The sequence below is a fragment of the Schistocerca piceifrons genome, chromosome 2 (assembly GCF_021461385.2).
Source record: "Schistocerca piceifrons isolate TAMUIC-IGC-003096 chromosome 2, iqSchPice1.1, whole genome shotgun sequence".
NCBI classification, from domain to species: Eukaryota; Metazoa; Arthropoda; class Insecta; order Orthoptera; family Acrididae; genus Schistocerca; species Schistocerca piceifrons.
In genome coordinates this window covers 181,316,401-181,339,838 of record NC_060139.1, presented here as the reverse complement: position 1 = coordinate 181,339,838, position 23,438 = coordinate 181,316,401, and the positions used below count along the sequence as shown (strand labels likewise).

The following is a 23,438-nucleotide window of genomic DNA, read 5'->3' as shown; positions in this document are numbered from 1 at the left end:
TATATTTGAAAGTTCACTAGACAACCCATGGTTGTGTTTAGACACGATGCTTTGTACCCAAATCTAATGGGCTTACCTTTCAGAAACTGTTTACATCCATGTCTGCCAAAATACTTTATCATGCTCTCATCATAAGACAAATCTTGCTCAGGCTGAAAGTGGAGAGCAAACTTTTTTCATAGCATATTTATTAATGGACGACGTTTCCACATTCTGTCATTAGCATCTATTTTTGTGTTGTCACATGAGTGAATGAATCTCATAATTGTTTCAAACCTGTCCCTTCTCATCGTGCTGTGGACCATTTCATTTCTCATGTCCAATCCAGAATCCCAGTAGTATCTTCTGCTAGGTAAAGGATTATAGCCAGAAAGAATTAGAATTCCTAGAAAACCTTTTCTCTCTTCATATGTTATTTTTGGATGAGCAGTTCTTGAACAAAGCATACTTTGTCGATTCAGTGAGAAGAAATTCAATTACTTCGTCATTCCAAAATAATTCAAAGCACTGAACTGGAGACAAGTTTCTGTGTTTACTATAATCACTCTCAGAAAATACAGAACTAACACTACGCAGATCGTCTTTTTTCCAATCTCTGATTACAGTTTTTAGGATCTGTGACTTTTCCTGTTCATCTAGTTTGTCATCAGAAGAGAAATTAATCTCAGGTTCACTACCGAACCTGGTTTCACTTGCTAAAACCACTTCTGCAACAGCCTGGAGTTGCCTTGGTCCAAAATTATCGACGTTTCCTCCCCCATCTTCTTCCCCAGAATCTTCATCCAAATCCACTTTAGCTTCAGGAGGTTCAATAAATATATCTGTTTCATCTTCTTCCTCCCCTTCAAGAATAGCCAGGATCTCATGGAGAGATAGACCTCTAAAGAGAATGAATCGTTATTTTCGCTGTTTTGCCTAGTGTGACATATACGCAACACAACATCAAAACTGTATTTGGAGCCACAAAAATAAGAATTGCATTTTGTCGATAACCATTAACATAAATTTCAGTACTTTAACATTATAATCAACCATAATTTAAACAAATTGTATTATAATTTGCGATAAAAAATGATACTTACTTCTTATTCCAAGACATAATCTCATTCGGAAAAGTCTTCCTTACTTGAAGCACCAGACACTGACCACTTAATGCTTGCAACTGACTGAAACCTACCTAAACATGAACAACAAAGCCTCCTTATCTGAAAGCCATACAACAATAGCCACACCAAACACAGGCATTGTTGCCAATGAGAGAAAACAATGACAGGCTGTTCCGTGACATATATGTTATACTAGGCAGAAATGGGTTAAACTGACAGTTTACGGGAAGGAAAGTTCGCAGATAGACATAACAAAAAGACTCTCACAATTAAAGCTTTCAGCCATTAAGGCCCTTGACAACAATACACACACACACACACACACACACACACACACACACACACACACACACAGAGACTGTAGTCTTAGGCAACTGAAACCACACTGCGAGCAGCAGCACCAGTGCATGATGGGAGTGGTAACTGGGTGGGGGTAAGGAGGAGGCTAGGGTGGGGAGGGGTGGGGATATTATGGTGGGGGTGACAAACAGTGAAGTGCTACAGTTTAGGCGGAGGGCAGGGGAGAGGTGGGGAGGGGTGGGGTGGAAGTAGCGGAAAAGGAGAGAAACAAAAAGACTGCTGAGTGTGGTGGTGGGATGACGGCTCTGTAGTGCTGGAATGGGAACAGGGAAGGGGCTGGATGGGTGAGGACAGTGACTAACGAAGGTTGAGGCCAGAAAAGTTATGGGAACATAGGATGTGTTGCAGGGAAAGTTCCCACCTGTGCAATTCAGACAAACTGGAGTTGGTGGGAAGGATCCATATGGCAGATCCCTCAACATGCAAACTGACCTTACATCCACAGAAAGAACTGCAGTCTACCATCTAAAAAATAATCCCAACCTTATAATCGTACCTGCGGACAAAGGCTCCACCACTGTTGTTTTGAACTGCAAGGATTACCTGGCAGAAGGACTCCATCAGATTTCAGATACTTCCACCTACAAACCTTGCCACATTGACCCCATTTCCAGCTGGAGTAGTTTTGTCATTTCTGGCTCTCTCTTATATCTCAATGATTATGAGGTAATGTCTTCTACTGCAGGGGCCTTATCACCTCTTAGGTCTTTCAGTGTTCCATCAGATTCATCTCAAAGTATCATATTTCTGATCTTATTTTCACTTACTCCCATTCCCCATTCTATCGTATTGTCATGAAGTTTGTTTCCCCAGCATAGACCCCCTGTATATTCCTTTCGTCTTTTCCTTCTTTGCTTAGTGCAAGTTTGACATCTGAGATCCTAATATTCATATAGGTGCTTCTCTTTTCTCTAAATGTCTCTTTATTTTCCTGTAGGCTACATCTGTCTTTCACATAAAGCATTGAATTTGTCCACTAGCAATTCCTGCTTGGCCACTTAGCCATTTTGCACTTCCTGTCAGTTTTCTTTTTTAGACATGTATATCCCTTTTTGCCTGCTTCATTTGCTGCAATTTTATATTTTCTGCTTTTATCAATTGCCGTTGGTGGGGAGGCTTGCGTGCTTCAGCGATACAGATAGCCGTGCCGTAGGTGCAACCACAACGGAGGGGTATCTGTTGAGAGGCCAGACAAACGTGTGGTTCCTGAAGAGGGGCAGCAGCCTTTTCAGTAGTTGCAAGAGCAACAGTCTGGATGATTGACTGATGTGGCCTTGTAACAATAACCAAAACGGCCTTGCTGTGCTGGTACTGCGAACGGCTGAAAGCAAGGGGAAACTACAGCCGTAATTTTTCCCGAGGGCATGCAGCTTTACTGTATGATTACATGATGATGGCGTCTCTTGGGTAAAATATTCCGGAGGTAAAATAGTCCCCCATTCGGATCTCCGGGCGGGGACTACTCAGGAGGATGTCGTTATCAGGAGAAAGAAAACTGGCATTCTACGGATCGGAGCGTGGAATGTCAGATCCCTCAATCGGACAGGTAGGTTAGAAAATTTAAAAAGGGAAATGGATAGGTTGAAGTTAGATATAGTGGGAATTAGTGAAGTTCGGTGGCAGGAGGAACAAGACTTCTGGTCAGGTGACTACAGGGTTATAAACACAAAATCAAATAGGGGTAATGCAGGAGTAGGTTTAATAATGAATAGGAAAATAGGAATGCGGGTAAGCTACTACAAACAGCATAGTGAACGCATTATTGTGGCCAAGATAGATACGAAGCCCACACCTACTACAGTAGTACAAGTTTATATGCCAACTAGCTCTGCAGATGACGAAGAAATTGAAGAAATGTATGATGAAATAAAAGAAATTATTCAGATTGTGAAGGGAGATGAAAATTTAATAGTCATGGGTGACTGGAATTCGAGTGTAGGAAAAGGGAGAGAAGGAAACATAGTAGGTGAATATGGATTGGGGGACAGAAATGAAAGAGGAAGCCGCCTGGTAGAATTTTGCACAGAGCACAACATAATCATAACTAACACTTGGTTTAAGAATCATGAAAGAAGGTTATATACATGGAAGAACCCTGGAGATACTAAAAGGTATCAGATAGATTATATAATGGTAAGACAGAGATTTAGGAACCAGGTTTTAAATTGTAAGACATTTCCAGGGGCAGATGTGGACTCTGACCACAATCTATTGGTTATGACCTGTAGATTAAAACTGAAGAAACTGCAAAAAGGTGGGAATTTAAGGAGATGGGACCTGGATAAACTAAAAGAACCAGAGGTTGTACAGAGATTCAGGGAGAGCATAAGGGAGCAATTGACAGGAATGGGGGAAATAAATACAGTAGAAGAAGAATGGGTAGCTTTGAGGGATGAAGTAGTGAAGGCAGCAGAGGATCAAGTAGGTAAAAAGACGAGGGCTAGTAGAAATCCTTGGGTAACAGAAGAAATATTGAATTTAATTGATGAAAGGAGAAAATATAAAAATGCAGTAAGTGAAACAGGCAAAAAGGAATACAAATGTCTCAAAAATGAGATCGACAGGAAGTGCAAAATGGCTAAGCAGGGATGGCTAGAGGACAAATGTATGGATGTAGAGGCCTATCTCACTAGGGGTAAGATAGATACCGCCTACAGGAAAATTAAAGAGACCTTTGGAGATAAGAGAACGACTTGTATGAATATCAAGAGCTCAGATGGAAACCCAGTTCTAAGCAAAGAAGGGAAAGCAGAAAGGTGGAAGGAGTATATAGAGGGTCTATACAAGGGCGATGTACTTGAGGACAATATTATGGAAATGGAAGAGGATGTAGATGAAGATGAAATGGGAGATATGATACTGCGTGAAGAGTTTGACAGAGCACTGAAAGACCTGAGTCGAAACAAGGCCCCCGGAGTAGACAATATTCCATTGGAACTACTGACGGCAGTGGGAGAGCCAGTCCTGACAAAACTCTACCATCTGGTGAGCAAGACGTATGAAACAGGCGAAATACCCTGAGACTTCAAGAAGAATATAATAATTCCAATCCCAAAGAAAGCAGGTGTTGACAGATGTGAAAATTACCGAACTATCAGTTTAATAAGTCACAGCTGCAAAATACTAACGTGAATTTTTTTCAGACGAATGAAAAAACTGGTAGAAGCAGACCTTGGGGAAGATCAGTTTGGATTCCGTAGAAATGTTGGAACACGTGAGGCAATACTAACCTTACGACTTATCTTAGAAGATAGATTAAGAAAAGGCAAACCTACGTTTCTAGCATTTGTAGACTTAGAGAAAGCTTTTGACAATGTTGACTGGAATACTCTTTCAAATTCGGAAGGTAGCAGGGGTAAAATACAGGGAGCGAAAGGCTATTTACAATTTGTACAGAAACCAGATGGCAGTTATAAGAGTCGAGGGACATGAAAGGGAAGCAGTGGTTGGGAAGGGAGTAAGACAGGGTTGTAGCCTCTCCCCGATGTTGTTCAATCTGTATATTGAGCAAGCAGTAAAGGAAACAAAAGAAAAATTCGGAGTAGGTATTAAAATTCATGGAGAGGAAATAAAAACTTTGAGGTTCGCCGATGACATTGTAATTCTGTCAGAGACAGCAAAGGACTTGGAAGAGCAGTTGAATGGAATGGACAGTGTCTTGAAAGGAGGATATAAGATGAACATCAACAAAAGCAAAACAAGGATAATGGAATGTAGTAGAATTAAATCGGGTGATGTTGAGGGTATTAGATTAGGAAATGAGACACTTAAAGTAGTAAAGGAGTTTTGCTATTTGGGGAGCAAAATAACTGATGATGGTCGAAGTAGAGAGGATATAAAATGTAGGCTGGCAATGGCAAGGAAAGCGTTTCTGAAGAAGAGAAATTTGTTAACATCCAGTATTGATTTAAGTGTCAGGAAGTCATTTCTGAAAGTATTCGTATGGAGTGTAGCCATGTATGGAAGTGAAACATGGACGATAAATAGTTTGGACAAGAAGAGAATAGAAGCTTTCGAAATGTGGTGCTACAGAAGAATGCTGAAGATTAGATGGGTAGATCACATAACTAATGAGGAAGTATTGAATAGGATTGGGGAGAAGAGAAGTTTGTGGCACAACTTGACCAGAAGAAGGGATCGGTTGGTAGGACACGTTCTGAGGCATCAAGGGATCACCAATTTAGTATTGGAGGGCAGCGTGGAGGGTAAAAATCGTAGAGGGAGACCAAGAGATGAATACACTAAGCAGATTCAGAAGGATGTAGGTTGCAGTAGGTACTGGAAGATGAAAAAGCTTGCACAGGATAGAGTAGCATGGAGAGCTGCATCAAACCAGTCTCAGGACTGAAGACCACAACAACAACATCAATTAAATTCAGTATCTCCTTTGTTATCCAAGAATTTCTATTAGGCTTTGCCATTTTACTTTCACAAAAAGTGGTGCCTAATAGCTTCAAAGACAATGAGGAGAACCGAATATTGTGGGAAAGAATAAAAGAACTTGACTGTCTCTGAAAAGGATTAGCTAGAAGTAACCAGCCTTTATCACTTGTCAGCAATTTAGGAATTGTTAAGTGACTGTTCCTGTACATCCAACTCTTGAAGCCCTTTGTCCTTAGCATTTTGATGCTGTAGACAGAGTTGTGGCTGTGACTGGTGCACTTCTGAGACTCATTTGTTGTAAAGAAGCTCCACCGGGTAAGTTGAGTTCCCCTACGGTTACTGAACAAAATTGTTTTCTGAGTATGCAGATAATCTCAGTGGATTACAGTGCACTGCAATCTGCTGAGATGTTTGTAATAGACATGGGTGAGGTCAAGCCAACACTAAATAGTGGGGAAAAAGTATACACTAATTTCTTAAGAGTTTTATGGCAGCACTGCACTTAACCTGTACTCAGTGAAGAAATGACATCAGTCTTGTCGTTCTCTCGTGATCTTTGACTTTTTCTGACCTCAGTAACAGATACGAAACTAGTACTGCTTCTTGCCTGTTATAACTCCACTCAACTTACCCTGAGTCACTTACAGAGAGTACATTTCCCTGTTCATGGTTGAATCTTGATGTTGTTAACTCTAAAATAAATGGACAACTCAGAATTGTAGAAAGCAGGAGAGAGAATGCCAGATGTTTGTATACACACCAAGTGTTCTGAGCTTGCAGTGTACAATTACTGAGCAAACTATAACTCTTCATGTAACCCCAACTGCTGAAAATTTTCTTGCAGTCATTGTTTAGAGCTTGTCACATATTTAAGTTCAGTTCCTGCTATAGAGTTAGCACTTCATATTTACTTTCTACTGGCCTGCTGTTGTAATGTCACTACTGTACCAGCCCTACAGGATGATGGGAAGCATTCCATTTTATTCTGTTATGTAGTCTGTTAAATTTATTTTTCATCTGTGCGTTAATTAAAAATTCAATTCTACAAGAGGATTTTTGAAATTTTTGAAAACAGTCAGCGATCTTAAAAGTAGTTCAAATTAAAATTTAAAACAGTCTTGATCGCAATCTTGTTAAAATATTATTTATTGGAGTGAGTGACCGGTTTCGACTCTGTGGAAGAGTCATCTTCAGACTCCAGAGCGGTGGATGTACACTGCTAGATGAGTTCTGTCGACCCTCAACCTCGTGTAACTGCTTCAAAAAGTAAGTTATGCATATCATCCCAAGCCAAGACTGTTACACAACAAGAGTGGTGCATTGTCAGAAGAGAGTACATGTTCTGTTTCCTCCAACACAGTTACGCTGTGGTATAGACAACAGCTGCATCACCGTGGGGAATGAAGTAGCGTGGCAACTGAAAATGTTCTCCATAGTGGAAGTATGCGGGACAGTAGGATTCTTGTGGACGAAACGTCTGTTGTACACAGATTCACTGTGAAATTCTGGCAATATACGGACCATATGTGATGTTACATCCAGCTGTAGTGAAATGGTGCCGACAGACAATAATATCCAGGCAGTTGAGGAACTGACTCGGTGTAATCGCAGATTGTCTGATGACGAGGACATTCATGTAGCACTTTTCAAATAGCTCTTGACTATGGAGTGGATTTCTATCTTCACGGAATTGAACAATTGACAGAACTTCCGATCATTGTTTACAGATGCTTGGTGACAATGTAAAAAAGTAATGTTTAGTATCTGTGTCACTTTGAAGTGTAGTGTACCATTCAGTAAAAGTTACTTGGCCTGCCATTATAATGTGTAACTTAACTTTATGAAATTGTCTCATAAGTTTCCTATTGCACAGAAATCTTCAATGACATGCCATTTAAGTGTTTTAAACTCAATAACTTTTAGTTTTATGATTATTATTACAATTAGCAATCATTCATTCAAGTCAATGATAGTTAGCTGATGATGTTGCTGCAGGCAAGCTGCATCAATTAAGATGGAGAAAGGGTAAAGCATAGTTGTCCTCAAGAAATGACCAATCACTTTTCAGAAACCCTTACTTTTGAATATTCAATGGACAATAATTTGGCAGAGTTAAGATTTCCTGTATCTTATAAACATTGGTAATGCCTTGAAATGACTAAATGTGTCAAAACATCTGAGGACTCTGTCCAGACAAACAGGATTGAAACAATGTCTTTGTGGCCTTTGTAGTAAATTTCACGAAGAGACTATACACCGACCAAAGCAAAAGTGAAAACACAGTTGAAATATTCAGTCTAATGCTCTGCATTTTATCTACAAATTGCGTACCTGTTTGGAATTGGGAGGATGTTCTTCATTTACAGGTAGCACAGTTGGGGTTCTCTGGGCAATTTGTGATTATTATTTGCAGTGATTGCTCTCATTTTTCTTTTCCATTTGCCCCTTTTCTCCAAGTATACTTACCTTTTATATCATAGGGCGGTCTGAGGAGCCACCGATGCGTACAAATTGAAGGAAATTTCGTTGAGAAGAGATGAAGGAAACACTTAGGAGGGCTAGGACTGTGATAGTTTCTTAAAAATTTGTGGATGAGTTTTATACAATTAGAAATAAATATGGAAGGAGAAGCACAGATGACGACACGCTGAAATGATGTATAACAATAATTGGAGAGACTGCCACTAGTCACTGGTGAAGGAAGACAACCTAGTCTCGTAAAGGTTTGGACATGAAGGATTGCTTATGACCTAGTGGGAATACGAGCCACTCAGTGAATGTTTTCTGAAATTAATGTATTATATATTGTATGTCTATTCTCATGTCATATCAAAGTTTTACGTGACGTTATTCACAGCAACACTGTTTCCTTTTCGAAAACTGCCTGTACAGATGGTTTTGATATTTTTGACGGTATAGAAACGGGGAAAGGCAGGTAATGAACTTGCCACAAGAGTACCCTCTGAGTATTTGTTCTGACAATAACAAAGAAAAAGTTATAATGACTAATCTGTTTTTAATGCTGATGCTTATAAATGTTTGTCTGCCTCCATAGCTGAGTGTACACTGTAGATGGCTGCCACTTGAAGGACCTGGTGCTATTTCTGGTGCTGCCAAGGATTTTTCTGTAGTGTGCCTCATGATACCAGTTTAGGAGCTACTTGATTATGTAGTAGTTGCTCCACGGTCTGGAAAGTCACCAAAATGGTCAAAGAGCAATGTGCTCACCAGATGCCCTTCCATGCTGCATGACACTGCAATGTAGGGGATGACACAGTTCCGAGTCAAAATCCCTTGGCCTTCATGGCTTGGATGAGAAACTCATGGTGTTACAGAACACCTTGAATTCCTTGTCAAGGCTGTGAAGGCCGAAGGGTGTTGACTGGCTGCTGTGTCATCCTCTGCCTTGTGGTATCGTGTGGTTTGGAAGGGTACATAGTTAGCTCACACACAAATTGGAAAGATAACTGGATTAGAATTTTTGATGCTTGTGTTTACCACAGGCCAATAAAATTTAAGATAGTCATGAGCATAATAGGTATGATGGACAGTTGGTTTGACAGTTTATTAGTAGTTTAGGGAAGGATAAAGCCTTTTGTCATGCTTGCCTAAGCCCATGGCTTTTTTTGTGTCACAGGGTTTGAAAAATCTGGGAAATACTTGCTTCTTCAATGCTGTCCTGCAGTGCCTAGCTCAAACACCCTTCTTGCTGCCCGTTCTGGAGGAAATGAAAGAAGCAGGTGCGAAATTCCAGCTACCAGGGGGTGCCCACCCACTGCTGGAAAATGAAGAAAAATTGGTAAGAAATTGTGTAGTATTCATTATTAATTTAATGATGCCATATTTTGTATTCTCAATATTTAGTCTCAGATGGGTTGTACGATATGCCCCCATTGGTCATCCTATTTTTTCTGGAGTTAATGTGACTTTAACATGTGACAGTGTTTTGGGAATCCAAGGGAAGAAAAAAGTTCCCATTGATCCATTAATCAAATTCCATTTTTGTTGCAAGGTTTGGTTGGAGAAGTTTGCTCTGAGTTTATGGAGCACCATTGTGCTGCTTAAATCAGTGTTTGGATTGTGGTAGCTTTTCTTTATTTGCACTTAAATTTGTTACATATTCTGTCTTTGGAATATTATACATTTATTTTAATAGAAGATTACAAATAAACAAATACTCTGTGTGTGTTCCTTCTGGTTAGTTTTTGTTACTACTTTGAAATAGCTCCAATTTTATCATTTGTAACTTTTAGTTGATTGCAATTCATATGGACAAGAATTTTCACAACTCTTTGGTTTGTTGTTGTCCAACCTTACGGTATTAGAATGCCACAGCCAACACTGTGGAACGAAAATGGTCTTACAGCCTACTCTTTTCTCTAGCCTCCACTAGAAGGTGATCTATGCAAGTGGCGGGAACTGACTGAGTTGCTGGTTGACATACTGCACCAGCTCCGGTCAGGCCGAGTTGAAATACTAGATCCCCGGCAGCTGCTCGATAAACTATCTCAGCGCTGTCCACAGTTTGCTGGCGGTGATCAGCATGATGCACATGAGTTACTCAGACACTTGCTTGAAGAAGTGCGCACCGAAGACCTTAAGGTGAGTGGGTTAGTGGACTTTTTTCCTTTTTGATTATGTGCACAGCGTGATAATTTTGGAATGCATTTGTGTCCGTATGTAGAGAGATCGAATTTCAAATAATACTCATGTTTTCGTGCTCTTACAGGATTTAAATGAAGTTGTCCTTAATCTGAAAACTGCTTTCATTAAGCTCTGTACAAAAATTTCTTTCCTTGCTTCCATTTATCCAGTATAACCTTATAAATACCGGAAAAGTTGAGACCGTAATTGCTGACTTTCCTTTGTAAAACAAAGTGAGCATAATATTTAGCTGGTCATCAGACGTTGATGTCTCCATTAGGTAGAAAATTCAGGCTGTATGCAACATGCTCGGAAAAGTGAGCATAAGGATTTAGCTGTCATGACAATAGTTGTATTAGATATAAAAAGCGTCTGGAATAACACGAAAGTGTCCCTGTAAGAAAGGTAGCAGAGGTCTCTCACAGGCGTATAAATACCACATTTGAATTGAATTCCATGTGTACATTGAAGATGCAATCAAAATTGTTGAACGCTGCTGGTAGATGGAGACAGCTGTGTTGTTGCACTTAGAGATACTGTTTCAAGACGGATAATTACGAAGTTACACAGTGTAATAGGGTTTTCCCATTTATAACAAATGTCCCCAGGTGCAATTCATTGCCAGCTAGTGGAAGTTTACAGAGTGAGTGTAATATCACAAATACAGGCATGGGTTTGGTGGCAGGAATTTGAGGAAGGCAGAACAGAAGTGCGAGACGAGCAAAGGTCAGGAGAATCAACTACATCCAATTCTGATGATGTTGAAGGGCTAATTCAGACTGATCATTGCAGTTGCACACAAACTCAACATCTCCATTAGCAGTGCAGTGGATATTATGCACAGCACATTGGACTATCAGAAGATATATTTTCGCTGTATGGTGTGGCAACAGCATACCATGGCAGCTCTCAGATGAGAATAATGCCAAGCAACTGGGTGTTATCTTTTGTGCACTTTAATGCGGTATGAGGCAGATATTGATCCCTTCCTCTACTGTATTGTCATGGGTCGAAATGTGGCTCTCTTGATCACATGTATGAGCAGAATGGGCTAAGTTTCATAGAGGTGCCGGTTTTGAAATTCGTGGTGATTTGTTAGAAACTTTCTGATTGCAAATAAGTTCAAAAATGTGCATGACTTCTGAGCCATGAAGAAAGTTATGTCTCAGTCTTTTGGGACACACACTGTGTGCTGCTGTGATGGATTTGCTCATCCATGAAGGACTGTGAGTGCTGCAGGTTACTGATATGTGATAGAATGGCTACAGAAGACAGTTTGGAGAAAATGACTGGGATTGATTTTTAAAAGTGTTGTGTTGTTGAATGATAATGCCCAACACCACACTGTTTCATTTATGTTATTTGGTCCAGATTTCCATTGGGCTGTATTGTAACACCCTCTGTACAATTTGGGTCTCTCACAAAGTGATTTTTGTCTCTTCAGTCTGTTAAGGCAGCACTTGTAGTCACTTTAGGACTGATGCTGAGGTTCAGCATGCTCTTGTTAAATGGGTTCTAGACCTGTAGCTTGATTTTTAAGCCAGTTTTGACAGGTTGGATTTCCAATGGAGCAAATACTTGCACAGCCACTGTGGCTGGGGAACAGTGGTATCTTCCAATGCTTGAGCAACTTTGTGCATATTTTTTGTTTCCTGTATACACCTTTTCTCACTAACAGCTTGTTACTATACCTTTCGAGACATCTTCATATCAGAGAATTAATTGAAGCATGTGTCCCGAGTAATACGTTAGGCAAAACAGTGGCCATGCTGCTGAGTAGTATGTAGAATGCAGCTTTAGTGAACTCATAGTGATTGCTGGACAGCGATATTCAGCACATAGTGCAAATAAGGTAAGCTAGATCGTTTATCAAATAAGAAATAAAAAATAAGTGATCACAGTAAAACTGGGCCCCTAGAAAGCAACTTCGGCAGAAATAATGATAATTTGAAGTTAGTGGCCACCAAATTCAATGATTACTTCATCACAGTGGCAGCAAACATTGCACCCTCCAGCAAACCCACAGTCTAAGGGCAGTGTCTGTGTTTAGTAATCAGAACATCCTCTGTCTCGGGTTTGAACCGTGCCACTTGAACAAAAATCATCAACAATTATGGCTGAAGGCTTCCGGTAGAAAGACACCCTTTGTTCTACCAATGGGCTTGCCAAAGAGGGTGGAAAAGCAGATAGAGGTTCAGTGCATTCTCTTGCCCTTGGAGTGGAAAACTGGCCCAAAGATGCATAAGAATCAGGAATGATCAAAGGCATGAGATTGCAGAAGCCAATGGCATCCACTGCCTTAAAGACACACAATGTGTATCCACAACACATGTGGCCTGTAATTGCAGAAGTGTCATGATGATCTCTCCATTGACAAAAAGATTGTGGACTAGTCCCCCATTCGGATCTCCATAGGGAACTGCCAAAAGGGAAGTGACCATGAGAAAAAGATTGAATAACTGACAAAAGGGTAACATTCTATAAGTCAGAGTGTAGAATGTCAGTAGTTTGAACATGGTAGGAAAGCTAAAAAATCTGAAAAGGGAAAGTTAGAGGTTCAATTTAGACATAGTGGGGATCAGTGAAGTGAAATGGAAAGAAAATAAGGCTGTCAGGTCAGATGAGAATAGGGTAATATAAACAGCAACAGAAAATGGTATAATGTGAGTGCAATTCACTGTGAATACGAAGGTAGGGTGGAATGTCAGTTACTATGAACAATTCAGTGATAGTGTTCTTACCATCAGAATTGACGGCAAATGAACACCAACAGCAATAGTTGAGATATATATGATGACTTAGCAAATGGAAGATGATGAGATATGAGTATATGATGATATTGAACAGGTAATTCAGTACATAAAGGGAGGTGAAAATCAAATAGCCTTGCTTGATTGGAATGCAGTTGTGGGGGAAGGAGTAGAAGAAAGGATGATGGGAGAATATGGGCTTGGAAGTAGGATGTAGAGACGAGAAAGACTAATTGAGTTCTGCAGTAAATATCAGTTAGTAATTGTGAGTATTCTGTTCAAGAATCACAAGAGGTGGTGGTATACGTGGAAAAGGCTGGGACATACAGGAAGATTCCAATTAGATTACAACATGGTGAAGCAGGGATTCTGAAATCAGATTGGATTGTAAGGTGAATCCAGGAGCAGATATAGACTCATATCACAATTTAGTAATGATGAAGAGTAGGTTGAAGTTCAAGACACTAGCCAGGAAGAATCAGTACCCAAAGAAGAGTGATATGTAAGTACAAAGGAATGAAGAGAGGCTTGAAGTTCCCTGAGGCTGTATATATCATGATAATGAACAGCTCAGTAGGCATGTCAGTTGAAGAGGAATGGATATACCTAAAAAGGGCAATCAGTGTAATTGGAAAGAAAAACATAGGTCTAAGAATGGTAGCTGTGAAGAAACCACAGATGACACAAGAGATACTTCAGTTGATTGACCAAAGAGGGAAGTACAAAAATGTGCAGGGAAATTCCCCGTAATACAGAAATACAAATCACTTAGGAATGAAATAAAAACACGAGTTGCAGAGAAGCTGAAGTTAAATGGCTGCATGAAAAATGTGAAGAAATTTGAAAAGAAATGATTGTTGGAAGGACTGCCTCAACATACAGAAAAGTCGAAAGAACCTTTGATAAAATTTTTAAAAAAGCAGGGTGGTAACGTTGAGTGCAATGGAAATTCCTCTGTTAATTGCAGAGGAGAGAGCAGTTAGGTGGAAGAAGTAGATTGAAGACGTCTGTGGGGTGGGGGAACTTGTCTAATGACATGGTAGAACAGTACACAGGAGTCAACAGGGAAGAGAGGGAATCTAGTATTAGCATCAGAATTTAAAAGAACTTTAGATGAGTTAAGATCAAATAAGGAAGAAGGGATAGATAACATCCCTTTGGAGTTTTTAAAATCATTGGGGGAAGTGGCAACAAGACTATTCATTACGGTATATTGATAATTTTTACTTATGTTGGTGTGTACAATACATGAGACCGGTGATACACCATCAGCCTTCAGGAATCATCATCCACACTATTCTGAAGATAGCAACAGTTGACAAAGTGCTAGAATTATCACACAATCAGTTTGACAATAGTGCATCTGAGTTACTGGGAAGAATAACCATGTGGAAGACTGGAAAAGAAAATTGAGGGTCTGTAGATGACGAAAAGACTTGGCAGTGGAAAAGGTAGAGAGGTATTCCTGATGTACTGCATAATGGAAGCAAGACTGTGGAAAAATAAAGACATGTTTGTAGAATTTGTCAACCTGAAAAAAGTGTTTGAGAATTTAAAATAATACAAAACATTCAAAATTCTGAGGAAAATAGAGAAAGCTATAGGGAAAGGGGAAACATGTACAATATGTACAAGAACCAAGAGGGAACAATAAGACTGGATGACCAAAAACGAAGAGCTGGATTAAAAAGGGTGTAAGACAGGGCTGTCATCTTTTGCCTCTACTGTTCAATCTATACATCGAAAAGCAATGATAGGGGGAGGGGAAAGAGGCTCAAGAGTCTGATTAAAATTCAGTGAAATTATATCACTGATAAGATTTGTTGATGGCATTGCTATCCTGAGTGAGAGTGAAGAATAATTACAGGACATGCAGATTGAGAGTAAATCGTAAAGAGATGAAAGGAATGAGAAGTAGCAGAAATTAGAACAGCAACAAATTTAACAAAAGAATTGGGGATCATGAAATAGACAATGTTAGGAATTCTGCTCTCTAGGCAACAAAATAACTCATGATGGACAGACCAAGGAGAACATAAGAAAATAGGTAGCACTGGCAAAAAGGGCATTCATGGCCAAGATAAGTCTACTAGTATCAAACATAGGCCTTAACTGAAGGAAGAGCTTCGTGAGAATGTACATTTCGAGCACAGCATTGTATGATAGTGAAACCCAGACACTGAAACCCGGACCAGAAGAGATGAAAGCTTTTGAGCTGCTACAGAAGAATGTTGAAAATTAGATGGAGTGGTGGGTGAGGAATGAGGTGATTCTCTCTGGGAGTGGTGAGGAAAGGAATATGTGGAATGCACTGGCAAGGGACAGGATGACAGGCTGTCTGTTAAGAAATTAGGTGATAACTAACATGGTACTAAAGCGAGCTATAGAAGGTAAAAACTGGGGATTGGAATATACTCAGCAAATGACTGATGACATAGATTACCACCAAGAGACATTAAAGTTCTCTGCTGCTCAGTGAACAAGACATTTGTGCTCTGTGCCATGAAAACAACAGACACAAATTTGCTTTTGGTCAGCACATCTATCACTGAGTGTGACACAGGGTTCATTGACTTCTAGATCTCATGGATGAACAGAGTGGGCTAAGTTTCATAGAATTGCTGTTTTTGAAATTTGTATCAATTTGTTGGGGGCTTTCTAGCCTCAAATAAGTTAATAAACTGTGGTAACTTATTCTTACTGATGTCAGTGTTTGAGGCTGTAGTCACACGCATCTGTCTGATGACACTTCTTTAAAACAGGAATGGTCTTCACATCTTCATGTTGCTATAAGTGCTTTGTTCCTCTAACAGACTGTTATAAAATTGCTGTTAGAATGCAAGAAAATCCTTTTGTATATCTATGAATAGGGACAGGAAAAAATCGGTGTTACGTTATGGCCAAAATCGGTGTTATTTTTTGCACAGTGTTATTTTCTGGCAAGCTCTTCCTATTATCAATTATATATTTTTGTCATATTTAACCATTTTTCAGCGTTATGTTGAAAATGGAACTATTCCTAAGATAGGGTGGGCCAAACATGAGACAAAAGTAGAGAAAAATTATTTTAACAAAAAATTTTGACACAAATAATTATTTAAAAACAAATACCAAATGTAAAAATGAAAATAACAGTATGCTGCAGATTTTTATTTATGACATGTTTCACACTTCGTCATATCGTTCTTGAGCTGTGAAGACCACAGAAGCCAGTCTCGGAGGCTCAAGAATGACCTGAAGATGGCGCTAGAAGCGTGAAACGCATCATCAATAAAGTGTCTTCAACAAAGAATATTATTTAAATTTTTAACATTTATATACTGTTGCTGTGCTTGGCCAGAATGGTGTGGAGTTGATACATATATTTTAAATACTGCAACCAAACAGCTTTCATTCCTGCAGCTGCAAATTGCTGATTGTTTCAAATTGCTGATTGTCGACTGCAGTTGCCTGCAGACATTTCACTATGTCAACATGTCCCGACTACATTGACATTTGGTTATGAATAAAATTCCGTAGAGATTGATACCCCTTCAGAGTATGTGCAGTACTAAGAACAGTCATTCCAGGTACAGATTGCAAGATCCTGGCCACTTCGGAGTTAATAGGATTGAGAATTATTGTCCTTGGATCAAAACAAGAATCCAAGGCTTTGAAAACTGATTTACTTGGCTCTGTGGCCATGAGAGTCGACAATCTTGTTTGGAGGTGCGGTCCAGTTCACTTCATTCCCCCCCTTAATTTCTGCCTCAAGCACTCTCCTCTTTATCGTTTTTAAAATCTCACTGTTTTCATTGCCAAATATTCCTTTTTCCACAATACTGAAGCATACTTAAAGGTGCTTCAACTTTATTCAAAGTTCATGTGAAGTTGGATGCTTTGAGGTCGCTAAGAAGACAGCCATGCTCATCAAGTCTCTGGCATGTTCTTTAACAAACATGGCCTCTTCAAGAATCTTAGTTACATCATTATCTGACAGTGAAATAATATACTCAATGCCTGCATTCGACAGCTCTTGCGTATCATCACTGTGGAAGAATTCAATCATTATCTCAAAATATTTTGCTATGTAAGTGGCTGTAGAGAGCCAAGAGTTCCTTCATGTTAAAACTGGAAGAGGAAAAATCTTTGGATTTCTGTTTTTCTCTTGAAGAAACTGCAAATATAAATGTTTCCTCTTTCCGGTGTTTAAAAAAAGCACTCTTTAAATAAGGGATTGTAGTATTTAACATACTAAGTTCCTTGGAATAAATTTTAGCAATTAGATTGATTTTACGTGCCCAGCATTGAACATGGATTAAATTATCACCTATTATTGTTTTCGAGGAGTCGACACATTTGTTCATCTACCTAGCACTGTCACTCACTACTGCCTTAACATTATCGTACTGTATATTATATGTTTCAAGAGCCCCAAAATAGCACGAGCACATTGTGTCGAGTTCGCTGCATTGAAATCTTTCACACTTGCCACAAAAATTTCTGCTCATTCCAAGATTCAATAGTTCTCAACAAAACAGCAAAACACAACGGCCTCTTCCGTCAGTGGTCTCGTCGGCTAATATATCATCTTTCTCTGCTAGTTGTTCCATTACCCCATGTTTCCTTTGCTGTTGTATTGTAGGCAAATAGTATCTCTTTGCTTTACAAAATGGGATGTTACCAGCACCTAAAAAGAACAGTCTGTTAGTTATCTGAACCTTTAAAATAATGTGATACTGTACAAAGAGCAAAATAGGGGGAACCGGAGTAATTGGAACACCAGGTTATTAGAACAATGGCCTACAAACAGTAACCCAAGCAAGTTAAAGGTACCAAGAAGTTGTTGTGGATTTGTAACAATTAGATCTTATGCTTAAATTAATACCATTATTTAAGATTCACTAATTAGATTTTGGTGAAAATTTCAGGATATGTAGTGCTGAGGTTAGGTATGTTCCTGACAGCCCTACAATACATTCATTTATTATAAGTGTGAAGGAGTGGGACACACTGTTTCAATACCTCCAGATGTGGTAATTAGAACTTACAGTTGCAGACTGAACATTATTATTTTTTTTAACAGTTAGTGGTTTGTCCCTAAAATAAGATACAAATGTTTATCAAAGATGAGAGGCACAGACTTCAATTTTGAACTGATTGGGAGTACACATAAAGTGAATATTCACCAAAATAATTTTGAGGCAGGCGGGTAGCCACAATATAAATAAAAAAGTAACACCACTGCTCACTCACTGCTCACCTTCATGAACTCGTTCATCCACTGTCGAAACTTTCGTTCTCCAGTTTGTGGAGTGGAATGTTGGCCTTCAAAAATGTTTCCACCGTCCTTTCGACCAGATATTCACAATCGCTCTTCTTCTTTTTTTGCAGTTTCAAAGCTGCTGCTAATTGTAGACTGCTACTTTATTGGCAAACTGGTCTGCTTCAGCTTGTTGCTCTTATGTTTTCTGGTCTGCACATGTTTCTCTATAGAATCTTTACGCTCCCATGAAACTGTGATATTGCAGATTTTATAAAACACTGTTAACGTATCGGGAACATACAAACAATTGATTTTAAATTCTCACACCCTTTCGTCAGCGGTGACTGCAGGCTTCGGCATTTTCACAGAACACATGCGTTCATTGCCGAGTCTAGAATAAGAATACAATGGAAAAAAAAGCAGATGGTAAAAATTAGTATCTGAACAGGGGACTGCAATAGCTTTGAAATGATCGAAAAATGTGTCACAAACAAATCACGAGTCGAGTGAAGTGTACCCCTACTCTAACTCGGAAAGCTATGCACATGCCCGAATCTGGCAGCTTGGCAGTGTCAGAAAAATTTTTCTGGGTAGATTCTGGCTGCTTTATCTCACTGCTTATACATGAGACAGCCACACTCCAAGTAACCAAAAGTGCGAGTAGGCACCACTTATATACAGATTTCAACTCTGCCCATGCGTGGCAAGCTGTCTGGTAAATGCTTAAACGAATCTTATTTCAACAAAATTTGAAAATAAGCATATTGATATTAATTGAAATTTCGGTAAGTTAATACATGCAGAAAAATTTGCACTCAGCTTTGGAAACCACAATGCAATTGGTATAGGCACAATTTTGTTTATTCGCGAGGGTTGGCAGCGAGCATATGCAAAACAGTTGTCCTGCCAATGAATGGTGCTTGTAAACTTGACTAATGGCTGAAACACAAGCATGTACAATATTAACGTGGTTTGCATGCTATCGCAGAGTACACCTTTTTATTTGTTTGACTGATTTGAGAATGGGCTCTGATACGTGAAACTGGTCATCAATTAAACAAAAGTAACTGAATTTTGCAACTTTGGCTGTTTTCTACATCAAACTGGTTAACTCAAGTTGCTGTCATGGTATTAATCCAGTGTGCTGAAAATCCTAAAAGATGAATTTTATATAGCTGCTTGTTTCCATAGGAGAAATTGGTGCTGTCCTGTAAGATACCTGCCACACCAACCATTCGGAACTTATCATATATACGGAAATAAAAGCCCAAATATTTATTTCATACTTCGATCTCTAATCAGAAGGAAATGTTAACATCATTTATTGCAGAACATACTTTCATTACACTTTTTGATTTTTCCTTTACTTTTACTGTAAAAAATGGTAGAGTCATAAGCTGAAGACGGTGTTGGTAGTGTTCACACCCACCTCCTTCTGAATACATTCATAACAAAGACCCAGACCTTGTTGATAATGCTATGATGGAAAAAAATACGTACTAGCATGCAAACCTACATCCATTCATATCATAAACCACGAAAATATCCATCACGTTATGGCTTACTCTTTTCGGCTATTGTCTGAAGTGTCAATGATCACATTTCTTCAAGCCATATATCGTTGCTGCATTATTAACTGCATTTGATGAGCAGGATGATGTGTTTGTGATATATTCTCATTGTGCCATTACTTGGAAACGGCATGCTGTGACACTTACACTACAAAAGAAATAAATAATCAAAATTCATACAGTAGTCGTTTGTATGTGCTCGCAAAAGTTGGTAGTCAAAAGGACACAGTGACGGCAATGAATGCAAAAAGTAGTGCGACGGTTGAACATGGAACATTTCAGCATTAAATATGTCACTAACATCATTAGATTTACGACACTTCTTACCTGGAAACACACAAATTTTGTTGAAAAACGCTGATTTGCATTACTTCCTTAAAAAATGCTGAATTAGCGTTTCTTCCTTAAAAAACTGATGAATTCACATTATTTCCTTAAAAATCACCACCAAATTTGCGTTATTCGTCGTGTTATTGTTGAAACGAATTTTTCCAGTCCCTATCTATGAAGAATCAAACTGGTATCTCATTAGGCTCTGTACCATTTGTTCATTCAAACAGTTCCATTTAATTTCTGGTTGTAACAATTACTTTTCTGCATGTGTCATTGTAGTTCTTATGTGGTAGTCGAAAGAAGGAACCTTAGTATGATCTTCTGCGGGGAAACAATTTCAAAAGAAGGAACTCACTATTTCCGCCTTCTCTCTTTGAACTGTTAACATACCATTGTGATTAATGAATGACTGGATAAATGACTGATTTGTGGACAGATTTTAAATAAGGTGAAAATATCTTAGGACATTTTGTCTAGTAAGAGCAAGACACACAACTGAGGTTCAAACAAGATGGAGAAAATTAAGTTTTTTAGTAGGAATGCTCTTGATACTCCCTTTGAGTCAGTCATTGTACACTGAGGTGATAAAAGCCAGGGGATAGTGAAGTGCACATATACAGGTGGCTGTAGTATTGTGTGACAAGGTTTAAAAGGGCATGCATTGGCAGAGCTGTCATTTATACTCAGGTGAGTCATGTCAGAATTTCCAGAATGATTTTGGCTGGACAATGGTAATTAACAGACTTTGAATGCAGAGTGGTAGTTTGAGCTAGATGCATGGGACATTCTATTTCTGAGAGGGAATTAAATATTCTGAGGTCCACAGTGTCAAGAGTGTGCCGAGAGTACCAAATTTCAGGCATTACCTCTCACCACAGATAACGCAGAGGCCAATGGTCTTCACTTAACAATGAAGTACAGAGGTGGTTGTGTGGATTTACCACTGCTAACAGACAAGCAACACTACGTGAAATAACTGCTGAAATCAGTGTGGGACATACGACAAATGTATTTGTTTTTAGGAAAGCGTGGGGAAACTGGGCATTAGGGGCTATAGCAGCAGACAACCGACATGAGTGCCTTTGCTAACAGCACGACATTGCCTGCAGTGCCTTTACTGGGCTCGTGACTGTATCAGTTGGATCCTAGATGACTTATAATTGAGATGTCAGTTCATGCATGACATCTTGTACTGGCAACAATTTCACAATTAAGGACAGCTGTAGGGACAGCATGGCTCAATATTTCTGCAGGGGATTTCCAATGACTTGGTGAGTCCGTGCCACATTGAGTTGTTGTGCTGCGCTGGTAGAAAGGAGATGCTACATGATATTGGGAAATATCCCATGACTTCTGTCACATCAGTGTAAGGGGTGAGCTATTTTTCTAATTTAGTTTAAAACAAATCAGCTTTGGAAGTTTGATATATCAGTACTTTTTCCACAGCGCTATCAGAAGACTATCATGGCAAAATTAGGACTGTCACCAAAAACAGATCCAGCATCAGTGGATGAGGAGGTGAAGAAGAAAGCAAAAGTGTATGGCATGCAAGCACAGGAGCTAGTGCTGCATCCAGAACAGGTGTTCAAGGGGCATCTGGTGAGCACCCTGGAGTGCCAGGACTGTCTCCACCACTCTCAACGGATTGAGAGCTTTCTCGATCTCAGTCTGCCCATTAATAGCGATAAGGTGAGTCTGTGGCTATTTGTGTGACCACACATTGAATTGTACTACTTAACAGTGTATTGAAGAAAGATTCCTAGACATATGTTGGTATTCATAATTGGAACTGTCCTGATTATTTGTGAAACAGTCTTTTGCTTGTAGGACAATAGTTAAATAGCACTTTGGGTGTGAGGGGAGTGCAGCTATGAATTAACATTCACATATGGTATCACCTACACCTCTGTTTGCAAATTTAAACTGGATTTCTAACAGTGAACGTAACATGGAATTACCTTGCCTACCATAACTCCCAGTCTCACTAACTTTTATACAACAAACATTATTAGTTTCTCTTTTTCTCAGCAATCTCTCTTTCTGTAACTAACATAATCAGTTTCTCTCTTCTCCCAGCAGTCTCTAGTAACAAACTCCTTGTTCTATACTGTGACTTGCACAGGTGTTGTCAGCCAAACTTGCATCACTGGACCATCTTCCGTTGCTGTGAAATCAGGAACTTATTCAATGCTACTGTTGTGCATGGTAAACAAGTTAGACTAATGTATGGGATTCATAGGCAGTTCACTCGTTGCTAGCGTATTCATTTTTTACAGTGTCAGTTGTTATATCCAGTTCCAAAATTAACCTTTCAAATGTGTGGGATGTGCACATATTTGATGTAGCTGTCAAGACAATTGCCCTATTTTGGAGTAGAACTTGTGTAACAAAACAAAACGCTTTTTCTGAAAATTCCTTAATACTTTCACTGTGTATTACTACCTTAACTGTAGTTTAGTAGATTCACACTGTCATTTGTTAGCATACTTAGCTCATTAATTTCTGTATGACCGGTCATGACAAAAATTGTAGTTCTCAGTCATTGCAGAAGCAGATAGAATAATGTTAATTTTATGCATAATTGAGATCGTTAACATGGTTCAGTCTGTCATCACGTAGATTCACTCAGGTGAACAAATCACTCTCTTTTTTGCGTGATAAACTGTTTTCTGTTTTCAAGAATGACATTTATATCGTTAGTAGCATATTCTCAGTCGTACTCCCGCGACAGTATTGGGCATGCCCCAAATAGAGGCTTAGACCTCATAAGCAGTTCTGTCCAAGTTAGCCACTCAGAATGTCTCATAGACTGTCTATTGTTTTGTCCTTCTCAAAACTTATCATTGGCATTCCACAAGTTTCAGTTCTAGTTGCTGTCTATAAATAACCTTCCATCTTACACTGATAAAGCAGAAACTGTACTCTTTACTGATTATGCAACCATCAAACTCTAGCCCAACAGAGCTTCAACAACAGAATGAGCAATAAATAAAATATTCAAAGATGTTATTGATTAGTTGTCAGTGAACAGTCTGTCGCGGAACTT

General features: G+C 39.2%; 1 protein-coding gene across 6 annotated transcripts in view; it reads left to right on the top strand.

The window, feature by feature from the left end:
• The window catches only part of LOC124776406 (ubiquitin carboxyl-terminal hydrolase 45), a 168,732-nt gene that overhangs the window by 79,110 nt on the left and 66,184 nt on the right, over window positions 1–23,438 (top strand). For all 6 annotated transcript variants that reach the window (XM_047251386.1, XM_047251389.1, XM_047251385.1 and 3 more), the window contains exons 7-9: window positions 9,487–9,648; window positions 10,233–10,451; window positions 21,839–22,081. In XM_047251386.1, the coding sequence (XP_047107342.1) occupies window positions 9,487–9,648; window positions 10,233–10,451; window positions 21,839–22,081 (624 nt within the window). The remainder of the gene's footprint in view (window positions 1–9,486; window positions 9,649–10,232; window positions 10,452–21,838; window positions 22,082–23,438) is intronic.